This window comes from Marmota monax, unplaced genomic scaffold (genome assembly GCF_021218885.2).
Source record: "Marmota monax isolate L192 unplaced genomic scaffold, Marmota_monax_Labrador192_F-V1.1 WCK01_AAM20220418_F8-fsc00002, whole genome shotgun sequence".
NCBI classification, from domain to species: Eukaryota; Metazoa; Chordata; class Mammalia; order Rodentia; family Sciuridae; genus Marmota; species Marmota monax.
This window is the reverse complement of record NW_026693571.1, coordinates 11,666,606-11,691,554: the sequence shown is the minus strand read 5'-3', so window position 1 is coordinate 11,691,554 and position 24,949 is coordinate 11,666,606. Positions and strand designations below refer to the sequence as shown.

The window sequence follows — 24,949 nt, the reverse complement described above, 5'->3', positions numbered from 1 at the left end:
TCATTTGAAGTACTAAGGAAAGTTCTATTCAATTTATTTGTTTTGTTCCCATAAAATTATCAGCATTTAATAAGATACTCATTTTTGTTCCCTTGAAAAAGATTTCCTTTCATTCAGAATATTGTGGTGATGGAAAAGTGTTAAACAATGAGAATAAAAACATTTTTTAAATTAGGATGGCACAGGATCCTCCAATAGCCCCCTCTTTCCCTATCACTTTATTTCTGTGTCCTAACCAAAAATAAGTGTCTTGATTCTCAGTGACCCAATTAGGTGCAGGTTTTTCCCAGCAGGCTTGAGCCCAGACCAGGGCTTTGAATGTTCCCAAGCACTGAAAACAGTATTTTAAGTTGTTGCTCAAAACACTTAAATTAGAGAAACTGGCCTCAGTTTTGAGTAAAAATTCCTTTAACACTCATGAATTTCATACCCTGATCCTTTGCTGCAGACATATGTGGAAAAAATATCACTTGCCGCAGTCCGGCTGCAGCAGAATAACCAGGGGGTGACGAACGACTTGTTTAGATCGATACAGCAGGAGTGGGAGCCGTTTATTGCAGGACAGGAGCAGTATTTATACATTCCACACAGCTTATCTAATTAGCATAAACTAGATATATCAGTCAACCAATAAGGAATCTCCACACTTAATGGCTCGCTGGTGTTACTTCACAAACCACTCCCTCTGGCATTTTGCCAGGCGCCATCCAGACTTGTTTACAGACTCTAACATTTCTCTGGCAAAATGCCAGAAGCCATCCTGACTGTTTACAGACTCTAACATTTTCCAGGCGCCATCCTGACTTGTTTACAGACTCGCTAACAATCACTTTTGCTAAATCTTAATAAGCTAGAGCACTCACTTTCCTTAATAAATGCTTGATTCTCCCTGGTATTCAGTGCTTCTTCCTTTGAAAACTTAATTGGCCCTACCTCGGGGCAGTATGGGGTATTTTTTTTTATAGGTACTCCCTTGCCAGCATGTTTGGGGAAACTCCAGGGGAAGGTTGTGAAGAATAAACAGATAATTACAGTGCCATAAAGTCTTATGGCAAGCATTTTGTAATCAGTCTAATGCAAATTTCTTGATTCATTAAAGATATATTTTGATGATTTTAAGATAATTTAAAAAATCTGTAAAACAATTCATTTGACAGTATAATTTGTAATAAAATTTAGATCGTACATTCTTCTTGTCAAAAGATAGAAAATAAATTTATTCAGTTGTTTACATATAAAATTCAAATTGAATCATTAAATTTTATTTAAGTCATGGTTATTATCTTTCTCCTCCTCAACATGACCTTTACTTAACAGAGTTCATTGTATCCCTAAAGTTACCAGAATCTTATGAAAATAACTTTAGCCACTAAAATGCTTGGTGCTAGGAAGAATGAAATTTTCAAGCCCAGTTCTGTAGCACACACCTGTAAAACCAGAAGCTGGTGAGGCCGAGGCAGGAGTATCAAGAGTTCAAAGCCAGCCTCAGCAATAGGAAGGTGATAAGCAACTCAGTGAGATCCTGTCTCTAAATAAAATACAAAATAGGGCTGGGGATGTGGCTCAGTGATTGGGTGCCCCTGAGTTCATGCTCCAGTATAAAAAAAAAATTCATATAAATATAATCTTTTCAGGAATTTTTTAAAGTACGTCAGAGAATGACTTCTTTGCAAAACATGAATATTGGACAACATTTACATTGAATTTCTATGTAACTTGTGAATTAAATTTCCTAAAGAAAAAAAATTGTCTTGATTTTATATCATTATATAAGTATCAGAAGAAATCAAAGCTCTGTATTTTCTACTTTTATTTGCCAATTTCCACTTTTCATTTACTTGTCCTGATATTATACAGTACCTCACAGGTTTTCTTTCTCGTAACAAATCTTCCAGACTCCGTTCACAGTGTTCAGCCACCACGACCAGTCTTTCTGAGCAAAACAAAGCAAACAGACTTTATATTTGATGAGCACTTAAGTTACTAACATATAATATGAATAACAGAATCTTAAAGCTCTATATTAAATATATTACTAAATATATAGAAAAATAGGATAAGTATCTAGTTAAATAAATAACATTTTTTTTTTTTGGTAGCAGAGATTGAGCTCAGGGGCACTCAACCACTGAGCCACACCCCCAACCCTCTTTTGTATTTTATATGGAGACAGAGTCTCACTGAGTTGCTTAGCACCTTGCTGCTGCTGAAGCTGGCTGTGAATTCAGGATTCTCCTAACTCAGCCTCCTGAGCTACTGGGATTACAGGCGTGTGCCACATGGCCCCATGTAACAATTCTTTTTCATCTTACTTTTTTTCTCTAGAGTTTCTCTTATATGCTTCATGAAAAACAGAAGGAAAAGTTAACCTTGGGATAAAAGAAATGATCCCTTTGATATAAACTGAAAGACTGCCAAAAAGATACAAAGAAATTTTAAAGGGACAGAGAAATTTGAAAATTAGTTACTGTTTTCACAGTCTGATTCAAACCCAAAGTCTTTGAAATAGAATTCAGAAATTTGAGAAAAGTAGAAATATTCTACAGAGAGAGAAAATAAAATCAACCTGTTTGCAACATCATGAGGCCTGCTGATATTAAATAATATAAAATAATAGTAGACCATTTTATAATGTAATTTTTATTTTCCAACAGATCAACTGCCTAAGATAGTACAGATCTAATGACCAACCAATACCGTCTTTTCCTTTTACTTATCCATTATCCCTAGTGACTAACATCATATCTGACACAGTGGCAGATCAATAATTTTTTGTTAAATGAATCTACAAACAAAAGAAAGTACAACTGAGTTTAGAAGTGGTTAGGTATTTTGTAAGGTTATTTCAAAGAGTTTCACTTTAAAAAAAAATTGAGCTGTTATAAGTTTCTATGCAAAATGGGTTCTAAGTTATGCAAGGAAGAAAGTTAACACAAAGCACAACGAATTACGGTGAAAAGTAGATCTACCATATTATCCAGGTTTTCTACTTTTGGATATACATTCAAAAGAACAGCGTACCAAAGGGATGCCTGCACACCCCATGTTTACTGCAATACTATTCACAATAGCTATGATATGGAATCACTTTAGATGCTCATCACCAGATGACTGGATAAAGAAAATCGTGTGTGGTATGGAATCTTAATCAGTCATCAAGAAGAAATCCTATAATTTATACCAAAATAGATGGAAATGAATTCACTGTGTTAAAGTAATAAGCCCAAATATATTAAGACAACATATACTCTATCATATGTGCAAGCAAAAATGACTGGACCTGAATGTAAAATGGTCATTAGTAGTGGACGGGAAGTGGGTGTGGAATGGTAGATAAAGGGAAATTGGGTTTGATCAGTCCAACCGTATGCATGTGTGGAAATATCACACTGAATCCCATTAACACATACAATTGATACATGTTAATAAAATATAAAATAATTTGAGCAAAAAAACAATGACATTGAGAAAAGAAGTTACAAAGATACTATAATAATGATAACTACAAACAGAGGTTTGGTGAAGGTGAAAAAGAAGCAAAGGTAGAAAAAAGAACAGAAGATGGGAAAGTAGAAGCTGAGAACAGAAGATATGTATGAGATAACTCTCAGTAACTGGTTCAACATATGATCTTTCAAACTGCAATAGAGAGTAAGATAAAGGACAACGTTGTACAGGCAGTGTGACATGGGGTGTGAAGGTAGGGTATTATTTTGGATTCTATCTTGGAAGTTAAAACTGTCTAAAGTGTTAGCATTACACAGAACAATCTGAAACAGAAAAATTAAAAATACTATGAATGCAAACTATCATTTTCAGATAAAAAATTCAAATTAAACAGGAAGGGAAAGAGAATTAAATAGCAGAAGACAAAGCTAGGGATGGGTTTAGCAGGGGTATTTAATAGAAATTTAAAGAGAATTCAATTTGAAAGAACGCTTAATGAGAGAAAAGAAAAAGAAAAACAATAAGGAAGCCATGATAAAACTTCAAGCTCTCACTCAATTAAAAAAAAAAAAAAAAAAAAAAAAAGCTGAGGGGCTGGGGGTATAGCTCAGTTGGTAGAGTGCTTGTTTCACAAGCACAAGGCCCTGGGTTCAATCCCCAGCATGCCCCCCTCTCCCCTCCCAAAAAAAGAAGCTAAACTCCAAGCAATTTAGTGTAACTGCAAAGTTCTAAGAGGAAAAAAACATCAAAACATATCATAAAACCAAAACAGAAAATGGTATTCGTTTGCTTTTTATTCCTACATTTGTTGGGTTTTTCTAACCCTATCTGACTCCATCCTCTTAAGTTTCCTCTGTAGAATCATCATTTCTTCCATCTAAAATGAAATACTGCCTATTTCTCTAGCTTTGATTTGGGGTCTTCTAATTGTATTTTCTCCTTCTCTACTCCCAATGCTGAAAGATGGATAAATTTTATTTCTAGACTTGAACTCTTCTGAATTATAGGCTTTTACAGCCAACTTCTCACTTAATATAAGTCACCTGAAACTCAAGAGAAGTAAAACTAAACTTTAAAGTCTGTCTTCAAGTTTTTTTGGTGCTATTTCAACAAATGATACCATTATACAGCCAGCTGCTCTAGATAGAAATTTAGGAGTAATCTTTCTCAAATTACACAAACAGACCTCCTATTGCTATCTTCAAAATGTTTCCAGGAATCTATGCAGATTTCTCCATCTGCCACAGCATGGGTCCAAGTAAGCATCATCTCATTAGGTTACTGCAAAAATCTCTTACTGTTCTCACATACACCCTTTTTTTCCTTTAATATTTTTTTTAGTTGTCAATGGACCTTTAATTAATTAATTTATCTATTTATTTATTCACTTTTTTATTTATTTGCAGTGCTGAGAATCAAACCCAGTGTGTCATACATACTAGTCAAGCACTCTACCACTGGGCTACAACCCCAACCCTCACATAAACTCTTATTCCAACCCCCAACATATTTTCACACTAAAGTCCAAGTGATAAAATAATTAAAAATCTGAATAAGGAACCCCCAGTCTTCTTCTTTTGTTATTTTATACTAGCTCATCAACTTTGAGCCACTCTGATTTTCCTGCCTTTGAATATTTAATTACACATGGGTTTCCACTGCCTGAAATGATCTTCCCAACTTCTGTATTTAACTCCTATCATGTAACAAAGTAGTTAAGAGCATAGGATATTTTTTCTTGGCCTCAAATCCTAATTTTCTATTCATTAGCTAATTGACCTGGGAAAAGTTTGCTAACCTATCTATTCCAGTTTTCTTTTGTGTACAAGGAAGAAAACAATGGGGTCTACCTCATAGGGTTGTTGCAAGGCTGGGGAGGAGCTAATGAGATAATGAGGACCTTGGCTAAATGTGACTTCCTACAGACTTTTCTGGTCCCCCAAATTAATTCACTACTTCTACAATGTACTTTATTACACTATTCTTTGGTAGTACTTGTTTCAACTCTAAGGATTTGTATACATTTTTATTTAATGTGTTTTCTCTAATCAAATAATACATTTCATATGGCAGGAATATATTGTTCAGTATTAAATTACTAATACTTAGAATGTCACCTAAAACATACAGGCAGAGACTACACATATATTTGTTGAATGAACTAATGGAGCAAAGGCAGGATATAGTCTTTAGAAATGATGATAGTCATCAGAGATCTGTCCTGTGTAAAAAATTTCATGCTTACTTTGTAAACTAGATATAATACCTCAGTCACACTTATAACAAAAACATCGGAATTTATTAAAATGTTCACATTCCATTAATTAACCATTTTATGTATAAAAGATTTCCACAGTATTTGGAACTAGATTAAAATTTGTCAGGCTTATTTTGAAAACTCCTTCAAGATATCATAAATCAATGTTTGCCAAAGTTTCAAGATTCTATACAACTATTTTAAGCATTGTTTTGATGGTTCAGAGCCATAATCCATGGCAGAATATTAGTGTTTCTCCCAGAGGTAATAGAGTGTATACCACAATGATGTTTCCAATATGAGCCAGTTTTTTCAAGAAACATTAGGGAGACTGTTCTGAAACTCTGGACCACTGTTTGAAAATAACTTCTGTTTGTTATAAAAACAATACAGTTTCACAGAATAAAATATTTGGGAATCTTAATGTGCCAAATACAAATCAGCAATGCAGTGGCTTATATAAAAAAACAAATGTGATGCTAAGATGAACATATAAAACTGTGAAATAGTCCTTTTTTCTAACAAAGATTTGATGAATGCCAAGAAGTGTCACTTCCTAGATCCTCTAGCAGACATCTACTTCCAGAGGAGCACAGATAACTCAGGGTAGTCTTGTTCCCAGCCCTCAGAGGAAAAAGTTCCCCTTTTATAAAAATAAGCCTCAGGCCTGGGGCTGTAGTTTAGTTAGCAGTGCACTTGCCCAGCATGTGTGAGGCACTGGACTTGATCCTCAGCACCACAAAAAATAATATAAAGGTATTGTATTGGGTTCATCTACTATAAAAAATATTTTTAAAAAAATAAGCCTCAGTACTACATTCAAAAGGTGAAGTAGACCACTGTTACAATTCATTCACACCATTTAATTAATAAAAGTTATTTTTTAAGAACAAGAAACTTGCTAAAAGTTTTGTACTGGGCTTTTGGCAAATGGATAGGGTTATCTATATATTCTACTGTATGAAGTTACCAGTAATGTTCATGTTTTTCTTCAACTGGAAAAGGCATCCTTTCTTTCAGTATCAGTTAGAATCAGATTATAGCTCCCACCTAATCCTCTGGCCAGAAGCTTTCATGCAGTGTGCAAATGGCAAAACCCTTTACAGTGGCCCTGACTGTAGGACTCTTGATTAGAAAGTATATATGTAATAAAACAGGAGGTACATGTCAAGTCAACCTTGGAAAGTCTGAGATCTTATATTAGAACCTCAATTTTGCCATTGAGACTCTTTTAAAAAAGAGTCTCTCCATACATTTGATATTCAATGGCAGAGCTTTAAAACCCTGTCTTTACATTAAGAATCCTTTTGAGAATCAACAAAAACCATGTACTTTTTTGATAAAGTGCATCTGTACACATCCACACACAAAAAACATCCAATTTTACTTACAATTTTGAAGGGTTCACTGACTTTCTACAACTCATTCATAGGTCTCCATGGCTACTAGGTTACCAGCTGCTATCATAAACTGTCAAATTTACTTTAACCCAAAGAAAAATTGGGACCATAAACTACAGAGAATTTCCAGCTCAGAGAACAACAACAACAACAAAATCAAAACAGAAACTCAACAAAACAATAAAGCAAACATAGCCAGATATATTGAGAACACTGCTTATAACAACACAAAGAGATAAAAATTCCCCGTATCAAAGAAGTTTCTATACCAATGTTTCCATACTTCATTTGCAGGACAGATTTAGGAACATTAAAACTTTGCAACAACTCATTTTTGCACATGTAGGTAAAAATCTACCAGTTAATCTCATAATTATCTTCTTATTTAAAAAATCTCTGAAGTACTTGGATTTCCTTCTTTTGCCCTTACCTATAAGAAATCTACAAATTTAAACTGGGAGCAGTGGCACAGGCCTGTAATCCCAGAGGCTCAGGAGGCTGAGACAGGAGGATTGCAAGTTCAAAGGCAGCCTCAGCAATGGGGAGGTGCTAATCAACTTAGTGAGACACTGTCTCTAAATAAAATACAAAATATGGCTGGGGATGTGGCTCTGTGGTTAAGTGCCCCTGAGTTCAACCCCTGGTACCACCACCCTCATCCTACAAATTTAAAGCCCACCTGAGGAAACGATGTATTTAATACTACTACTAACCTAATATCTTATTCTAATCCTATTTCCTTTCTCCATGAAAGGGATATCAGAGTATGCCACTCCAAAATATGCCACATTAGTGTAAGGATTGTTTTGGCTGAAGGACATAATTTTCTCTAAAACGCAGGATATAAATTTCTCTATGTAAAAATGACAGAAATTTCCATTTGTAAAAGTGTCCCTTCCCCACATCAGAAAGGAAAATGACTCTTACCTACATAATGAAACTTATTAAACACTTTTTATTTGCCATATCTTTCCTAGTCATCTTCCCACAAATTACTTCTACACCAGAAGCCCCAAATCCCTTCTCCTTTGTCTAGCCTCTTCTCTATACTTTATCACCCCTTATTACAAAGATATTAAAGACCCAAATTCTAACTAGCTCTTTGAGTGATGTTTTTGTGAAATCCCCAGCTGCATGTACATGTGTGTATATATGTATGTATATATACATACAGAGAGATACTAAAAATCTCAGTATGTTTTTAATCCTGTTAATTGGCGTTTTGTCAATTGATTATTTGATTCCCGGGCTTCAGATACTTAATATAAGAGAGTAGTTTTTGCCTTCCTACATCTACATAATGATTATTTATTTTTCTTCCATGTATCATACATACACACACACACACACACACACACACACACACATATATATATATCTCCCCTACACAAAATGCTTGGGATATGTTCCAAATTTTTTTGTTTTTCAGATTTTGAAATATGTGCACAGACTTTATGGGTTGAACATCCCTAACTCCAATATCTGAAATTCAGAATGCTTCTAAATCCCAAAGTTTTCAAGGACCAATCCATTTTGGAATTTTGGATTAGGGGTGCACAACAAGTGTTAAATATTACTATATGGATATCTGTAACATGTCTCAAATACTTTTTGGAAAAAAAGTAAGATTACAATTAAAATATGTAAATTCATTTTTTAAAATAAGAATGATTGATTAATAATGAAACCAAGATTTGGTTTGTTAGGACTATATCAACAACAAAAGACAAGAAAATCTTTTGAAAATCCTTCAATATTTTTAGGCCACCAGTACCATTGAAATGAATAAATGTAAGGAGATAAAACTTCACAAAGGAACCATCAAAACTGTATTCTGAAATACTTAAACCAAAACTTTTATGTAAGAGTTTAACATCAATATTCTTCAATGCAGAATTTAATATTCTATCCTTTATATTCTTATAACAGCACAATGTGTATCACCTATTTTTAGTACTGCTATATTAAAATCATGATTGTATTCTTCCCTACAATTTCTGCAGCTTATTTGGGAACTGGGATCCTATCCTGACTTATTCATTTCTAAATATTTGGAACCTAGCACAAAAAAAGAAGGCCATAGAATCAAGCAACAGTCTACTAAAGTGTTATAAATCCTGTAGATAGAGGTTTAGAGGTTATATATATATGAAAGCAGAAAGTAAGAAATGTCAGTGGTTAAGAAAATCTTGTTTCTAGAAATTCTTCAACTCATCAACATATTTGTAAACTTTGTTTCAAAGTTAGTTTTCTACTAGTTCTGCCTTCTAAATGTGTTTACTATGGAAAGAAACCCTTAAGGCATCAATATGATGTCTCCCAAGTTTTCAACTGAAAGGTTAGGCCAAAAACAGAAATATACTGATATTTGGTGAATCAGTCAATCAATGGAAGGCAACTTTGCACAGTAAAAGAAGCTACGATAAAATCATGTATTTTAAGGCCTGTATGTCTATGCCTATACAGATGTACAAACACACACATATATATGCTTATATGTCCATACATACATGCACATATATGTATATACACATATATACAACCATACATATACAAATAATACACATATGCATGTATGAATATGAAAAATCAAATATTTTTATCATCTGCTATACAATCCTTCTCACCACCACTCTCTTTCCTATTCATATCACTAAGCCTCCTAACAAAAACTAAATATTCAGAGTAGTAGGTATATGGTGGAGCTCTAAAGTACTTGGACACTGAATAGTTTTTATCATTTGTTATCAATATATGATTATAGACATAGGCAACTTTTAAGATACTTCAACAAATAAAATGTATCATTACATGTATTAGTGTTATTATTTTACCATTTCATATTTTCTTTTGTGTGATCCTGCTCTGAACTTCAATTTCCTTATCCTTAAAATGAAGGTGTAATAGTTTCTATTTCAAGGTCATCTTATGAGGATTTTTAATTAAAATATGTAAAACACTTAAATATTGCCTGATACATAATTAAACACTAAACTATTAGCCATTGGTAATTGTCATTACAAAAATATTTTCTACTTCGAGTCTATAAACACGAAGATTCTCAGAGCAAATAATTTTATGAGAAATAAACTACCTAACTTCAAAGTATAATTTTAGCCTACTTTTCAAAAGAACAATAAAGAAAAGATAGTGTGGGTTTATGAGGCTGAAACACATGTAATCATATGTGAAAAGACTAACGTTGCTCAGTAAAAAAAAAAAAAAGCAAAACTAATCTTGTGACTTTTTATTTGAAGATAGCCAAAATTATTTTCAAACATAAATAGCTAGCACACACCTACACACATAACAATTTCTTTTTATATTTACTACATATTTATCACTGAATCTTGGTAAGAAGGTAGAAAACAGGGAGTAGAAAAGAAGAAAAAAAAAAAGCAAAAAAGCAAACTCACTTACCATGCTTTCCCCTAGAAATATCCACATACTGGCATAGTCTGGGATGGGTGATAGTCTTAAGGATTTGAAATCGACCTAAAATCTTGATGGAATTTGGTGTGAGAGGAAGGCCATTGCTTCCACAAACATCGTGTGGCAGAGCTGAGGCAAAGAAGGTAAAGGCACCCATTTCTGCATCCTTCAAGGGAAACATTCTTAGAGTTCCAGATCTTCCAAGATGATCTGGAAAAGAGAGAGAATTTTATTACAGACTGAACAAACATTAAGTCAGTATTTTCTCACCTTATACTTAATACACCACTTGGAGATCAATGTCAAACTGAACACTACAGTAAAAAATATCACCCAGTGGTTCAGGAGATTAAGATAGGAGGATCACAAGTTCAAAGCCAGCCTCAGCAATGGCAAGGCGCTAAACAACTCAGTGAGACCCGGTCTCTTAATAAAATACAAAATTGGGCTGGGAATATGGCTCAGTGGCAAAGTGCCCCTGAGTTCAATCCCTGGTACCAAAAAAATTAAAAATAAAAATTAAAAAAATCAATGTTTAAAAGTTATAAGGTGGTACAGAAGAAAAAACTCAATTTTTTTTTTGCAGCTCTAAATCAAATCCAAAGTTTCCCAAAAGCATTAAAAAGAAAAGCTAGACCATTCCCATCTTCAATGACACTTGAAAGTTTTAAAAGCACATAAAGTTTGTTATTGCATTTTCACATGAACAAAGCTCTTCTTCCTACTATGGAGCTCAAAAATGATTTCAAGAAGCTATTATAAAGCAAAATGTATATGGAAGAGTACTTGTGCCAAGAAAATAGAAAGAAAATAGAAAGAAAGATTTGCAACCTATAATAGTCAGGTCTCTTCCAATTCAGAAGCTACATCAGAGAAGGTAAGAACGATGGTGAAAGAAAGTCAAAATAAAGTCAGAAGGGTGGCCTGAAAGAGTCAAGAGTCAAGAGTCCCCATATGGGCAGTTATTTATCCTCTAAGCAAAAAACAAATACAAGGATAAAGTTCTCCCCTAAAGTAACTGAACAAACTGAAAAATTATAGTTTGGTTTCGGCACAGGTGAAAGAAAGAGAGAGAGAGAGAGAGAGAAAGAGAGAGAGAAAGAGAGAAAGAAAGAGAGAAAGAAAGAGAGAGAGAAAAAGAAAGCTACTCTTAATTCTATAATTTGTAGTAGTCCAGTAAAGTTCTGGATATCCACCCAGTCATCCTAAAACATATTAGCCAGTCAACAAGCCTTTCAAAATACACAAAGCTCAGAGTCAACCTTCCTTAAATGCTAAAATAATAAACCATCTTAGAATTATCAGCTAGTTTAGAAGAGATACATAAATGGAAAAATTCTATTTTGGGAAACAATGGAAATAATTTATGAAAAAATAAATTTAAAAAACCATATATTTAGAGATTGGAAAAAATACCGCATCCAGTAAGTAAAGCAGGAGGTTGCAGAAAAACATATTTCACAAAGATTAAAGAACAATAATTAACAGATATAAACAACTTCATTATAATAAGAGTTGCTCATTAAAATGATATAAGAAGGTATACTCATCATCTAGTAAAAATTATAATGATTGTTTATGATAACATAATGTTATGATATGTGGAAAAATCAAACCTTTCACTTACTCTAAGTCAGAATGTAAATTGGTATGACCACTTGGGAAAACAGTTTGATACTATATTTCTGCAGAGACTACTACATATATACACAAGGAGATTTATATAAGAAATCCAAAGCAGCATTGTTCCCAATATCCCCAAACTGGAGACAATGTGAATTTCTAATATCAGGTGGATGGTTAAATACATTTTGATGCATTCACATGATTGAACAGTTTAGAGCATGGAAAAATAAGCAAACTATAGCATCATTTAACAGCATAGATGAATCTTAGAAATGCTAAATGGATAAAAAGTCACATAAAACTTATGCCAATATTTATAAAACTAAAAACATAAAAAAATTAATAATTCTGGAATATTTACATGTTTTAGAAATATTCAATAAGAATGAGGGAAAAAAACTCAGTATAGGGTACCAATGTGCTGGGTTGAATCTACAAGCTGTGTGGTGGCTCATGATTGTGTGCCCAGCCAGACTGCGGCACCAATGGATGAAAAGTAGTGGCAAAATTAGGAAAGAAGCCACAAGAAGCTTTAAAAATCTAAAGTAAAAGTGAGTTCTTAGTGGGTTGGTTAATGGTTGTTCATCATAATTTCCATTACAATGTATCTATACCTAATATGCATTATATATACATTTTAAAAAATATAATGAATTGATTTTAAACAAAGGCAAAGAAATTCAATAGGGAAAGCATAGTCTAGCAAACAGTGCTGGAACAGGCTAACCATGAGGAAAAAAAAACAATAACCTCAACCTCTACTGATAAACCCACAAAAATCTAAGATGGATCATGGGCTTAAATGTAAAAACTGAAACTGAGAGTCTTCTAAAAGAAAACACATGAGAATATTTTACAACCTTAAGCTAGGCAAAGATTTCTTAGGTAGAAACAGAAAGCACTAATAATAAAAGAGAAATTTGATAAAGTAGACTTGATCAAAATTAAAAACATCTGCACACCAAAAAGCACTTTTGAGAAAATAAGCATTCAAGCAATTATAAGAGAAATATTTATAACTATCTATACATATATTATGTGTGTGCCAATACATATTTGTAATCTTTATCAAATATGTGTCTATATATATATGACAAGACTTGAATGTAGAATCTACAAAGAATTCTTATATGCCAGTAATAAAAAGACATATAAGTCCATATGTAAACAGACAAGTCATAAACTTATATTTTCACAAAATGTACACAAATAAACAACACATTAAAAAGTATTCAATGTCATTAATCACAGAAAAACACAAAACCTCAACTGCAGTCCTTCACTTCTATCAGAAGAAATGACTGGCAATACTCCATGGAAGGGAATGCTGAACTGAAGCTCTGATACATTGTAAATTTTCTAAAGTTAAAAATATTCCTGGGGCTGGGGATGTGGCTCAAGTGGTAGCACGCATGCCTGGCAAGCGTGCGGCCCGGGTTCGATCCTCAGCACCACATACAAACAAAGATGTTGTTTCCGCCGAAAACTAAAAAATAAATATTAAAAAATTCTCTCTCTCTCTCTCTCTTCACACAAAAAAAAAAAATTCCTAACTTGACTAAGAAATTCTAGTTCTATAAGCCATCTGTCCAAGAAAATCAACATATTTGTTCATAATAATGCATACATTAGCAGGCTGACAGTACTTCTTCTCATAATAGATAAAAACTGAAAGCAATGTAAATATCCCACAACTGAATGGATAAAGAAGCTTTGCCATGGAATTCTACTCAAAAAAAAAAAAAAAAGGAACAAACATGAGAAAACATGAATATATCTCAAAACTACATTGATGAAGAAGCAGACACTAATGAGTACATAATATATGACTCCCTTTAAATGTAATTCCAGACCTTTTATTTAAACTTAGTGATAAAAATCAAAACATACTATTCTGGGTGGGGAAGAGGAATTTTAAATAGATAGGGCAACAGACAAACTTCCCACAGTAATGAAAATGTTTTATATCTTGATAGTAGTGGTGGTGGTTACAAGTGTAAATACATAAACCAAAACTCATCAAATAGGTCATTTAAAATCTGTTTATTTTAATATGTGTAAATTTTATCTCATAAAAATGAAACAAAATTAAGAGGCTATGAACAAAAGAATTATCAAAGGCAAAAATAGTGGAAATTATGATCATCAAATCAAATAGATGCACTGGAAAATAAAGTTCAGATAAATTCTCATAATATAGAACAAAAACATAAGAAAAAATATAACAGACATGGATCAACACAACAAACACTTTAGAGGAATTTCTAAACAGGGAAAAAGAAAAACGAGACAAAGTAATGAAAGATAAAAATAAAGAAAATTTTCCATACTTAAAGGGAAATATGTACATTTAAATGAAAAAGACTTATAATTTTATAAGGCATAAATGAAAAACACCCACACTGGGATATTTATCTTACCCCCTTTAATGAAATCATTGCAAGGAGAATAAACTCACACCTAGATATGCCACTATAAATTTTCAAAATATCCAGCATAAATTGAAATAGTTAATCAATTCTTAGAGGAAAAAAATAGTTCATCTATCAACAAATTAAGAGCAGACTAGACAGTAAAGCTTTGAATGATCTAAAGGAACATAATCTTTATTCTATATGCAGCCAAATTATCAATTATAATAGCTAATTGTAATTTATAATTATGTAAACATTAAAAAACAAACTTTTCATCTATACATTCTGTTTAATTTCTTTAGAACGTATTTCAGCAAGACAGGAGAAAAACAAATAATAGAAAATGTGGCTTAACAACAATGTGATTTATCCAAATGTTCAATAAGTATAAACCCACTGTAGAGGTTATCTAAAAGAACTAGAATGTCATTTGTCCAAATTAAGCAATAGCCATTGGTCTCCATGGATGTCTTAAATAGAGGAATAGAATAGAAGGTTCTATGTATGAAATACAAAAAATTAGAGGACTGCTGAAGAAAGCACATACACCTTTTCCGCAAATGAAAACAGAAAAGCAATCAAATGGGGCGTTAAAAGGTAAGCAAGGGTATTTATCCTGAAGAATTAGTCTTCATACTATAGTGATACAAACATACCCATGTTTATAGCAGCATAATATGCAACTGTCAGAGACTATGGAACCAGCCTAGGTGTCCATAAACAGATGAATAAAGAAAATGTGATATATATTCAGCCATAAAGAAAAATGAAATTGTGTCATTTGCAGGAAAATGAATGGAACTTGATACCATTCTATTTAGCTATATAAGCCAAACTCAGAAGGTCAAGGGTCGTATGTTTTCTCTCCTATGTGAAAATTAAAGAGGTAAAAGGAAAAGAAAGGAGGGGGGGAGGGACGAGGGGGGGGGAGGTGGGCAGTGGGAGGACAACAGGGATCTCATGAAAATCAAAGGGAGATCAGCAGAGGAAAGTGCCCATGGGATAGGAGGAAAGGAGGAAGGGACAAATCCTGGGGAGAGATATTGGCCAAATTATATTGTTTTACTGTATGCATGTATGAATATGGAGCAACAAATCTCATCATTATGTACAACTATAATGCACCAATAAAAAATGTGGAAAGAAAAAAATAAAGTAGGGAGAATATCAATAGTCTAGGAAATAAAGCACAATTTATCTGTGGCATGAATTTTCGCCATTGGAGAAGAAAGAAGAATCAATTTGACCTTAATATTACAAAAAATGTGTTTTAGGTTAGTACAGAGATTACAAAACTAAAACACTGGGAAGAAAATGTACTCTAGCATACTGCCTGGATTTGCAGTGAATAATAATTATAAAGCCACAATGTTATAAAAGTTTTATTGGTTTACAATAAAATGTACTTGTCTTTTAGCATAAAAAGCAAAAGATTATATCATTAAGAAACATAAATTTTATTGGGCTGGGGATGTGGCTCAAGCGGTAACGCGCTCGCCTGGCATGCGCGGGGTGCTGGGTTCGATCCTCAGCACCACATTTTAAAAAAATAATAAAATAAAGATGTTGTGTCCACTGAAAATATTAGAAAGTTCTCTCTCTCTCTCTCTCTCAAAAAAGAAAGAAAGAAAGAAAGAAAGAAAGAAACATAAATATTATTAACCTTGATGATTTATAAGTAAAGTTACAGCTAAGGGAAAGTGCAGGTTTCACCAACTAACCCTGTAGTAACCAACAGTTGACCAACAGGCTGTTTACAGATGCCCCTGGTTTACAATAGTTAAAGGGAGTTAGAGAACACTAACAGCAAAGTGGAACCCCAGACAGGCTCAATCTAGTTCAGGCATCACAGAGACAGTCCAGATGACCTTGAACTCATTATAATGACTTCTTTAAAAGATGGGCACTTTGTCAGATACAATTATCCAAATGAGGAAAGAAAGAAGATGACACCCTGATTTATAGAAATACCATCCCTTCTCAGTGAAAAGCTCTGAAGACAGTATGCATACCATTCCCTCTCATAATGCAGACTTACATACTTTTACAGTATAAGCACCCCTTCTCCATTAACCCCTGAATAAAATTTCCTGCCTGCTCTCAGAACTGATCATTTGAAAATAGTATTGACCAGGAAAAGAACTTACAAGTTTGGTAACAGTTGCATGCAGTTTCTGCTCTTATGAAGAAAGAGTCACTACTTTTCTCATTTTAACAAAATAAGTTGTCAAAAATATTTTCAAAAGTTGATGTGAAAAAGTAGAGTTTACATATATTATTTAGGATTATAAAGTAACCAACACAAAAACTAAAAACTGTGAAAACTATTCTAAAATCTGTGGATGCTATGGACTACTTTAAGTCAATAGGAAAAAATCAGAATTTTAACTTATCATTCAACAATTAGGTCTAAATTAGAAAATGTTAAAGTGTTTACATCTGAACAGCCCTCAGTGTAGAAAATGATAGAGAACTGGTGCATTTTATTATTCAATCCTACTACAAACTCTATTGGGTTTTCAATTAGATGCCTTTATCACTTAGACAACTGAAAAATCAAATAACCAAATAAGTAAAATGCAAATGATTTTAAAAGATAAAACATTAATTAGCATAAAATAATTAATTATTGTTCTATTTCAATTACCTCTCAAGATGTACCTAAAAAGGCTCATAAAAAAACACACGTGCATGTTGCTTATGTACTACGTGAGTAAAAAAGGGTTACAAGAGGAAAACAGCAAACAAAGCAGTTGGACTTGAAAATTCTTTCCACATTTTGAAATCCCTATTTTAAGTCAAATGTTTCTCCTGGTACTGTGCCAACGATGAACAAGAATCTTTATCCTCAAAGGACTGGGAGCTGAATGACTCGAATGGGGGCCGGGGTGTCAAAAGCAAGGAGAAAGATGCTAATTTTATCATGAACAAAATAGCATTTACATTTCTTCAACAAGTAATATTAATTCACTGATTTTATATACATTTTCCCAAAAGTTGTCTCTGTCCCAAATACAAACAGGGACAGAAGGCCTTGTAAAACAGCCACTGAAAATTGTGAAATCACTCTCTTTCACTGCGTCAATTTCTCCTATTGTTTAAGAGAGTATTATACTTCAATAATTGACTACACCTTGAAAGCCAGAAACATACCAAAGCATTAAGTGCGTAATTTGGTTTAAGAAACAGAAAAGACTTCAGATCTTCTAACCTTCTCTTTAAGCATTCATTTGATGCTGTAGTTGCGTTCGAAAGTTGCCTTAGATTTCCAAGACTCCTGTGAACGTGTGGTTTAGGGGGAAAAGGGGGCTGTAGCTAGGGATGGAGACAACCCCCATCAGCAAGAAGCCCTGCTCCATCTCTCGCTGCAGACATGAGAGCCACTTGCTGCAAATGATTTTCCTCTACCTCCCACAAGTCCCACCAACTACGACACAGAAAACGGGGATACCCGAATACCTGCCTCTGAGTCTGGGGACGCAAGCGGACAAAAGACAGGGGGATGGAGCTTCTACACTGGGCCCCAGCGCTGCGTCTGTGGCTGGTGTTGCCGTTACTGCTTAAAAGCACCAAGTCCTGCGTTTTAGGTACTTCGACAAAAGAGGCCGTTCCTGGAACGCTGGGGGCTCAGAGATTGGCATTTGCCTGCGAGCCAGGACAGCCTAAGTTCCCTTCTAAGAACCTGGCCGGGAACCGGAGACCGGCAGGCTCCACTGACAGCGCCCTGCTGTCCCCTCCCCCACACACGGAACAGGTTGGCGCTTCCTTTTGACCTTAGGGCTTCGCGACGCAGTCCTGAAGAAAGACCCCCAACTTCCGGTCTCTTGCCGCTTGCCTAAACTGGCGATAAAATATAGCGAGAGGGAAGAGGTGCCGGGGGAGTTGGTGATGTTGGGTGAGGGACTGGAAAACTGAGAGTGTGGTGTGGGTGAATAAGTAGAACTGATCACAGGAAGAGAAGGACAGAGCGTGGGGTTGATTCAGTGGAACGCTCAGGCGTTTAGTTGGGGCACCTTATTGGGTCCTTTCTCCCTGCCACCGTGTGCTGCAGGCTGTCTCTGTCGGCTCGAGGCTGAGGCTGCTTGGGAGCTGCTGCCATCGCTTCACTTGAGTAAGGTCGCGGAGGGTCTGGGGTACGCAGATTGCCATTTTAGGGGTTTCTCTTCCCTTACTTTTCCCCACGAGAGAGGACCTGACTTGCGGGTACTAATAGGAAGTCTGATTCCCATCAAAATCCACACCGACGTAAGAAAATAGGAAAGAGCTTGGAATCTTGAAGGAACCAACTTTGAGAAATAGATGTAAAGCCAAGGGAAAGGACGTTATTGGAGAAAAAGATTCTTGAGCATGTTTACTTTTGTGTGTGTGTGTGTGTGTAAAAGGACTTTGATGTTTGTGGGTGAAGCCAGTAATTCGTTGATTTGGCAAATAGTTATTAAAGCCCACTATATTTAGGTTTTAGGTAAAGAGCTGTGAATAAATGTGTGCCTCCAGCCCACATTTCATTGAGGAAGACATAAAAGTAAATAAGAGCATAGCATATTTCAGGTCATGAATTCTGCTGAAGAAAAAAAAAAATTACCCAGCAAGGAAAGGGGACATAGTCTAAAATTTTAATGCAGTGAGAGAAGGCTCACGGAAAAGATGACTTTTTTTTTTTTTTTTTTAGTTAGGAGGTGACAAAAATGAGAGATTTAACCATGGAGATATCGCGGGGAAGTGCAGTCAGGCAGAAGGACCAGCCTTTGCAGAAGCCATGAAAAAGTTACCAGAACAGTACACAAACCTGTGTGTCAAAGTTGAGTTAAGGGCTTAAAGCTGTAGATAGACTTAAGGAAGGCAGAAATGGGTCACGAAGGATCTTGAAGGCATCTAACTTTTATTCTGAATGAAACAGGAGGCCATTGGAGAGTTTTGAGCCATTGAGTGATAAGAGAGCCAGTCGTAGTGTAAGTGGTACCTTCACCTCCTGAATGTAGCCCTCATTGATCTAAGGCTTATTTTTTTTTTTTTTTATGTTTTTTCTTTCTTCTCACCTCTCCCCCTCCCTAACAAGATTGGGAAGACAGTTTTATTTTTCCTCCTTTAGTTCATTGTTCTTGAACACACCCACTACAGGAAGGAGAAGCCTGCTGAGAAACTGGGAAGTGAATGCCTCCCAAATTAACAAGTGAGTCCTAACCCTGCATCTGGGCACCTTGGGGCCTCTTACCAGAGCACACCTGGAATGTAACCCTTGAAGTTCCTTTAAAACTGCCCTGTCTGTCCCTCCTGATCAGGGAAAGTCACAGACTTTGGGATGGGAATCTAGCAAAGCAATAAACCTTTTTCCTTTTTCTCAAAACTGTGTCCTCATTATTAAATTGGCATTAGCGACAGGAACCGAGCTTTCTGTCACAATAGATTGAGAAAGATGGAGTGAAAGAAAGGAGATCAATTAAGGAGACTTTTACTATAATCCAGAGGAAACACAGTGGCTTCAGGACAGGTAGTAAGATGGTCATTCATATTCTTGGTTCACTTAGATATACAAGAATATTATGAGCATGTTAATTTTCTTTAATTAGGCTGTGAAAGATAAAAATGAATTGTGTGAATTCAGAATGACAAACTCAAGTTAAAATCATGGCTTTGTCATTTGATATTTGAATAGATTTAGACATGTCCTAGTATCTCTGAGTCTATCTACAAAAAGGAAATAATCTTCCAAGGTTATAAAGGTTAAGTGGCAAGGGCCTAGTCCATTAAAGTAGTAGCTGTTATTATTAGCTGTATTCTTGGATAAGAAATGGGGGAAATATTTGGTGAGTTAAGTTTTACTGAAGAAAAATCTAATCCTTCCTGATTAAAAAAAAAAAACAAAAAAAAAAAAAAACCTTGTTTGGATGTAAGAAGATCATGGGAGTCCTAGACATACCTCTTTTTAGATTTCTGTGTACATTTTACTGGGGAGACATGTTTTTGTATTAACAGCCATGGTATGTGGGAATACATGAACTTGTACTCTCAATGGCCCATCTGATACCTCCAGTATGTTGAAGTATAATATTGGAGAAGTATGCTGAAGCAAGCATGTAAAGCACAGCTTATTTAAAAAGGGATAATACAGACTTCTCCCAGGAGGGAGAAGGGGCCCATAGGTAGTGTTCTGGTATCCCAAGAAAGGAGGGTGTTCTGCCTCTTTTATGCATTCCAGATTTTCTTTGTTCTGCTCTCTTCCCCCTTACCTCTCTCCTTCCTGCCTGCTAGCCTAGGCCCAGTAGTTGCTTTGGTGGGATGGCCAAAAGGTGTGAAGCACATGGGCTGGAGGGGCCTGAGGAACTAAGGTGGAGTGACCCCAGCAGTCAGGGAACCTAGGGTGCATTAATTAACAACTTTTACCACTCCCTGAAAGGGAAGGACAGTTCCTGGGACTGGTTACCTTAGCAATAGGTTGGAGCAGGGGAAGGTTATCTTGGTAGGGGTGGAGGAAGGGCTTTGAAGGCGTTTACATTTCAGTCTTAGAAGTGGGCTCTCACTTCTAAGTTGGCCTTCCTCTTCCAGATCTAATCCAGATCACCTACCTATACTAACTGCCTGTCTTAATTCTGGCTCCACATATACTCTGTAGCCTTAACCCTCATTTCATAGCCATCCTTTAAACCCAAATAGAACCTTCTGTCTCCTCATCAGGAAAAGAAAAGTGAGCTCTTAGTATGGAAAAAAATGTCAATTAATATGAACCTTCCCAAGAAGCAGTTTTAGATCTCCTATAAGTTTTAACAAAGGTAAATAAAAAGAACCCTGCAATTAATACTGGTTGTTGCTGCTATATATTTTGAGTATCTCTGATATAGATATATTATTCTCAGTATTTTTAATTTTATTATTTACTTCAAATTCTGGCACATAGTAAGTCCTGGAAGGAATTTTAACCTAATTCTAAAAGGTACCATGTTGCTTAACACTAATAAAAAGGTGTTTCTTTCAGAGTGAGATAACTTGGCAATTAGATTATTATTAAACAAGAGGTAAAAAAAAGTTTGGAAGGTAAGAATAGAGATGGAAGGGGTGGGAGGGAAAGGAAGGGACAAGGGGAATAGCATGGTTGACGGAAGGAGTCCCTCATCATTATACAAAATACATGCATGAAGATGTGAATTTGGTATCAACATACCTTATATACAAGCAGAGATATGATAAATTGTGGTATAAAGGTATATTAAGAATCGTAATGCAAAAAATAATAATAATAAAAGCTCATGTATAATGGCACAATTTGGAGTGAACATACTTTATATACAGAGTTACGAAAAACTGTGTTGTGAATGGATAATTATGGTTGTAATGCATTCCACTATTGTCATGTATGTAAGAAATAAAAAAAGTAGATATATAAATAAAACAAAAAAGAATAGAGATGAAGAGAGGAGAAGGAAAGAATTAAAATAGGATAAGATTGTTAATTCTGAAATATACATTTTTCTCATAGTTGTATTTTAAAATTATTAGTCTTAAAATCACTACAGATAGTGGAAATAAGTTTTTGTACTCTGCATTTATACACACTTATTTGGTAATGATTATTAGTGCTTTCATCAGTTTAGTTATATGCAGCGTTATAGTTATTGAGTTTCATTTCTGTTTTAATTTTCCTTTAGAAAAAAGTAATGTAAGAAAAAAATCAGGGCTAAATTTAAAAGTCTTCCAGTAGTAATACAGGATGCATCTAAGGGATTAAAAAAAAAGCTTTGGGTCAATTGAATCAACACTAGGGTTTGTTTGGTTTTTTTAATAATTGTACTGAAAAGAGCATCTGGACCATTTTACAATTGATTGCATTTTAGATTTGAAATATAGTATGCTTAGTGTCTAAGAAGAATGTCAGTTTTTACTTAATTGTAATTCTGAAATAGTGGAATCTGTTTTTCACAAGTAGAGGGACTGGAACTGAGATGGTAGCTCATCAGTAGAGTACTTGCCTTGTAAGTGTGAGGCACTGGGTTCAATCCTCAGCACCGCATAAAAATAAATGAATAAAATAAAGATATTGTATCCATCTACAACCAAAAAAAAATTTTAAAGTAGAGATAGAGATGCTTCTAAATTTTCATTGAACTTCTATAAAGTAAAATTTTCAAATCTGCACTTAAAACTTTAATTTCAAAGCAGTAGCTTATTTGAGAATGTGAGGCAGGAAATTTGCTTTTTAAAAAAATCATAAGCAACATAACAAAGTGTTACATCTTAATTTCATAATCATAAATTTTAGCACAGAGACTAACTTAGCATTTTCTAAACTATTTAGACACTACTAGTTCTAATAAATGTTAATAGGTGTTTCTTGGTTAGAATTCCATCCTTAACTTGGAAAATACTTTCTAAATATATCGTTTAGGGACGTTACAGCTTAACCAGTAAAAAAACTAGCTTCTCCATTATACAGACTTGAATGACAGTCATTTAATAAATTGCTGTACTAACTGGGACAAACTAATTTTATTCAAGTTCCTTTTTTGTATAATGAAGATAATTACAGTATTCATACATTATCCATGTACAGTATTAGCCAATGTAGGGTAAAAGCTGTAAAAATGTTACATTGTTATCTGAAAAATCCTATACAGGTTAGTATACTGAAAGCTTGACAACACTCGGGAAACCTAAAGTTTTGAAATTCAGCTTGTGCTCAATATAAAATAGAAAAAACACGGGCTGGGGCTGAGGTCAGTGGCAGAGTGCTTGCCTGGCATGTGTGAGGCACTGGTTCCTTATCACCACATAAATGTAAATAAAATAAAGGCATTCTGTCCATCTACAACTACAAAAAATTTTTTTAAAAAATTGAAAAATCACAACAGTGATTAACATACAACAATGAAATGAGCACTGGGTTGTTCAAAGATATGTCTTGGCTTTAAGCAATGTTAAACTCATCACCAACCCCTAACCATAATTTTGTTTGTTAAAAATTTCTTCTATTTACTGCTTTCCTCATTTGTCTGAAAGCTTTCTGTGTGCAAAGAAAATATTTTTGTTTTCCACTATAAATACAGCACATTGGGTAAAATTAGAGACTTTAAGCAACGTTGGGGGTCTTAAGCTTACATTACTTTTAGGATCTAGCAGGTAACATTAATGGCAGACCACTAGAAGTCTGTATGCCTTGCTTTAATGCATTGACTTTCAGTTGTTTTAAACACGTAACTCCAAAATACAAAGATATTTCTCAACTGTTTGGTGACAGTTTTTAATCCTTACAGGAGAGTAGAGATCAGTACCAAGCCCTGAAGAACTTCATTAAAAGGTCAGGTCAAGAAAAAGGATCCCTGATAAAAGGCTAAGAAGTAGAAGGTGAAAGTATTCTCAGTATGTAAATTAGGAAACTAAAGCATAGAGGAGTTAACTTTACCAAGGTCAAACAGCCTGTTAGGTACTTTTTCCCATTAAGGTTTATTGGCTGTAAACACTTTTTTTAAAGAAGTATATTCTGCCAGTGCTAGTGATCATTATCTGCATATTACTAGAAAACATTAACATAAATTTAGTCTTGTATTTTTGGAAAATTGAAATGGCAGTTACTCAGCAAGTGCTGGAAAAAAAGCTATTTTCAGGGTGGCTCATTCTTAAACAGCAAAAATGGCCTTTAATATTTTAGAAAAGTTAATACACAGACATGACTAGAAGCAAATGTTTTTAGATGTTTTTAATATTAGCATTACATCTAGGAATAGAGGAAAAACTGGTTAACAGCTGTTACATTTTCTAGTCATTTCCGAGTTTTATTTTGCCAAGAACACTTGAAAATGACTTAGCAAAAGATGTTTATTTTTCTCCCTTTATGAGGCTAATGAGCAAGTCAGAATAATTAGTCTATTCAACACCTTATTTTATCATTTCTTTATTATAAGAACAGTTGAAATCCTCTCTGCTAGCCATTTCAAAGTAGACAATAAATGATTGTCAACTATAGTTAACCTTGCTGTGCTGTATGATATTAGAACTTATTCCTCCTATCCAACTGTAATTTTTTCTTATGTTATAATATTCTGCAACACTCGGGAAACTTAAACTTAAATTTGAACTTTTTGAACCTTAAATATGGTTACATAGTATTATTTTTTGCATTCAGGAACAAAGTAGATTTCATCTTCCAAAGAGATTCAGGACTTAGTCTTAACATTTCTGCCTTGTTTGGTCTTGCTCTCCACAGTAAAAGTAATTTTGTACCTCTTTCCCTTTCTTCTCCCTACCTTATTCATCTTTGAATTTTTATTTTAATAGAACTTTGTTTTTTAGAGCAGTTTTAGGTTCACAGTGAAATTGAACAGAAAGCACTCAGTGAATTGTTACTCTTTTTCCCCCTTCTCTTACACAACAGTTTTTCTCTTGGT

The 24,949-nt window shown here is 34.5% G+C and overlaps 2 protein-coding genes and 1 non-coding gene across 14 annotated transcripts in view; 2 read left to right on the top strand and 1 right to left on the bottom strand.

Moving 5' to 3' along the window:
* The window catches only part of Tbck (TBC1 domain containing kinase), a 236,481-nt gene extending 218,146 nt beyond the window's left edge, over positions 1–18,335 (bottom strand). For 3 of the 6 annotated variants that reach the window (XM_046458939.2, XM_046458941.2, XM_046458940.2), the window contains exons 1-3: positions 18,040–18,335; positions 10,525–10,746; positions 1,861–1,933 (exon numbers count right to left, since the gene is read on the bottom strand). In XM_046458939.2, the coding sequence (XP_046314895.1) occupies positions 1,861–1,933; positions 10,525–10,717 (266 nt within the window). In that variant the 5' untranslated portion in view covers positions 10,718–10,746; positions 18,040–18,335. Of the gene's footprint in view, positions 1–1,860; positions 1,934–10,524; positions 10,747–17,787; positions 17,939–18,035 lie in introns of those variants that run through there. The other 3 variants (XM_058583784.1, XM_058583785.1, XM_058583786.1) reach the window with 3 other exon arrangements.
* On the top strand, positions 4,044–4,118 carry Trnav-cac (transfer RNA valine (anticodon CAC)). Its single transcript has one exon. It is a non-coding gene; the product is annotated as a tRNA-Val (tRNA).
* A 261-nt stretch (positions 18,336–18,596) lies between the features above and the next one.
* Positions 18,597–24,949, top strand: part of Aimp1 (aminoacyl tRNA synthetase complex interacting multifunctional protein 1) — a 33,295-nt gene continuing 26,942 nt past the window's right edge. Inside the window, exons 1-2 of one of the 7 annotated variants that reach the window (XM_046458995.2) lie at positions 18,629–18,709; positions 19,633–19,746. In XM_046458995.2, the coding sequence (XP_046314951.1) occupies positions 19,728–19,746 (19 nt within the window). In that variant the 5' untranslated portion in view covers positions 18,629–18,709; positions 19,633–19,727. Of the gene's footprint in view, positions 18,710–19,632; positions 19,747–24,949 lie in introns of all 7 variants that reach the window. The other 6 variants (XM_046458993.2, XM_046458996.2, XM_046458997.2 and 3 more) reach the window with 6 other exon arrangements.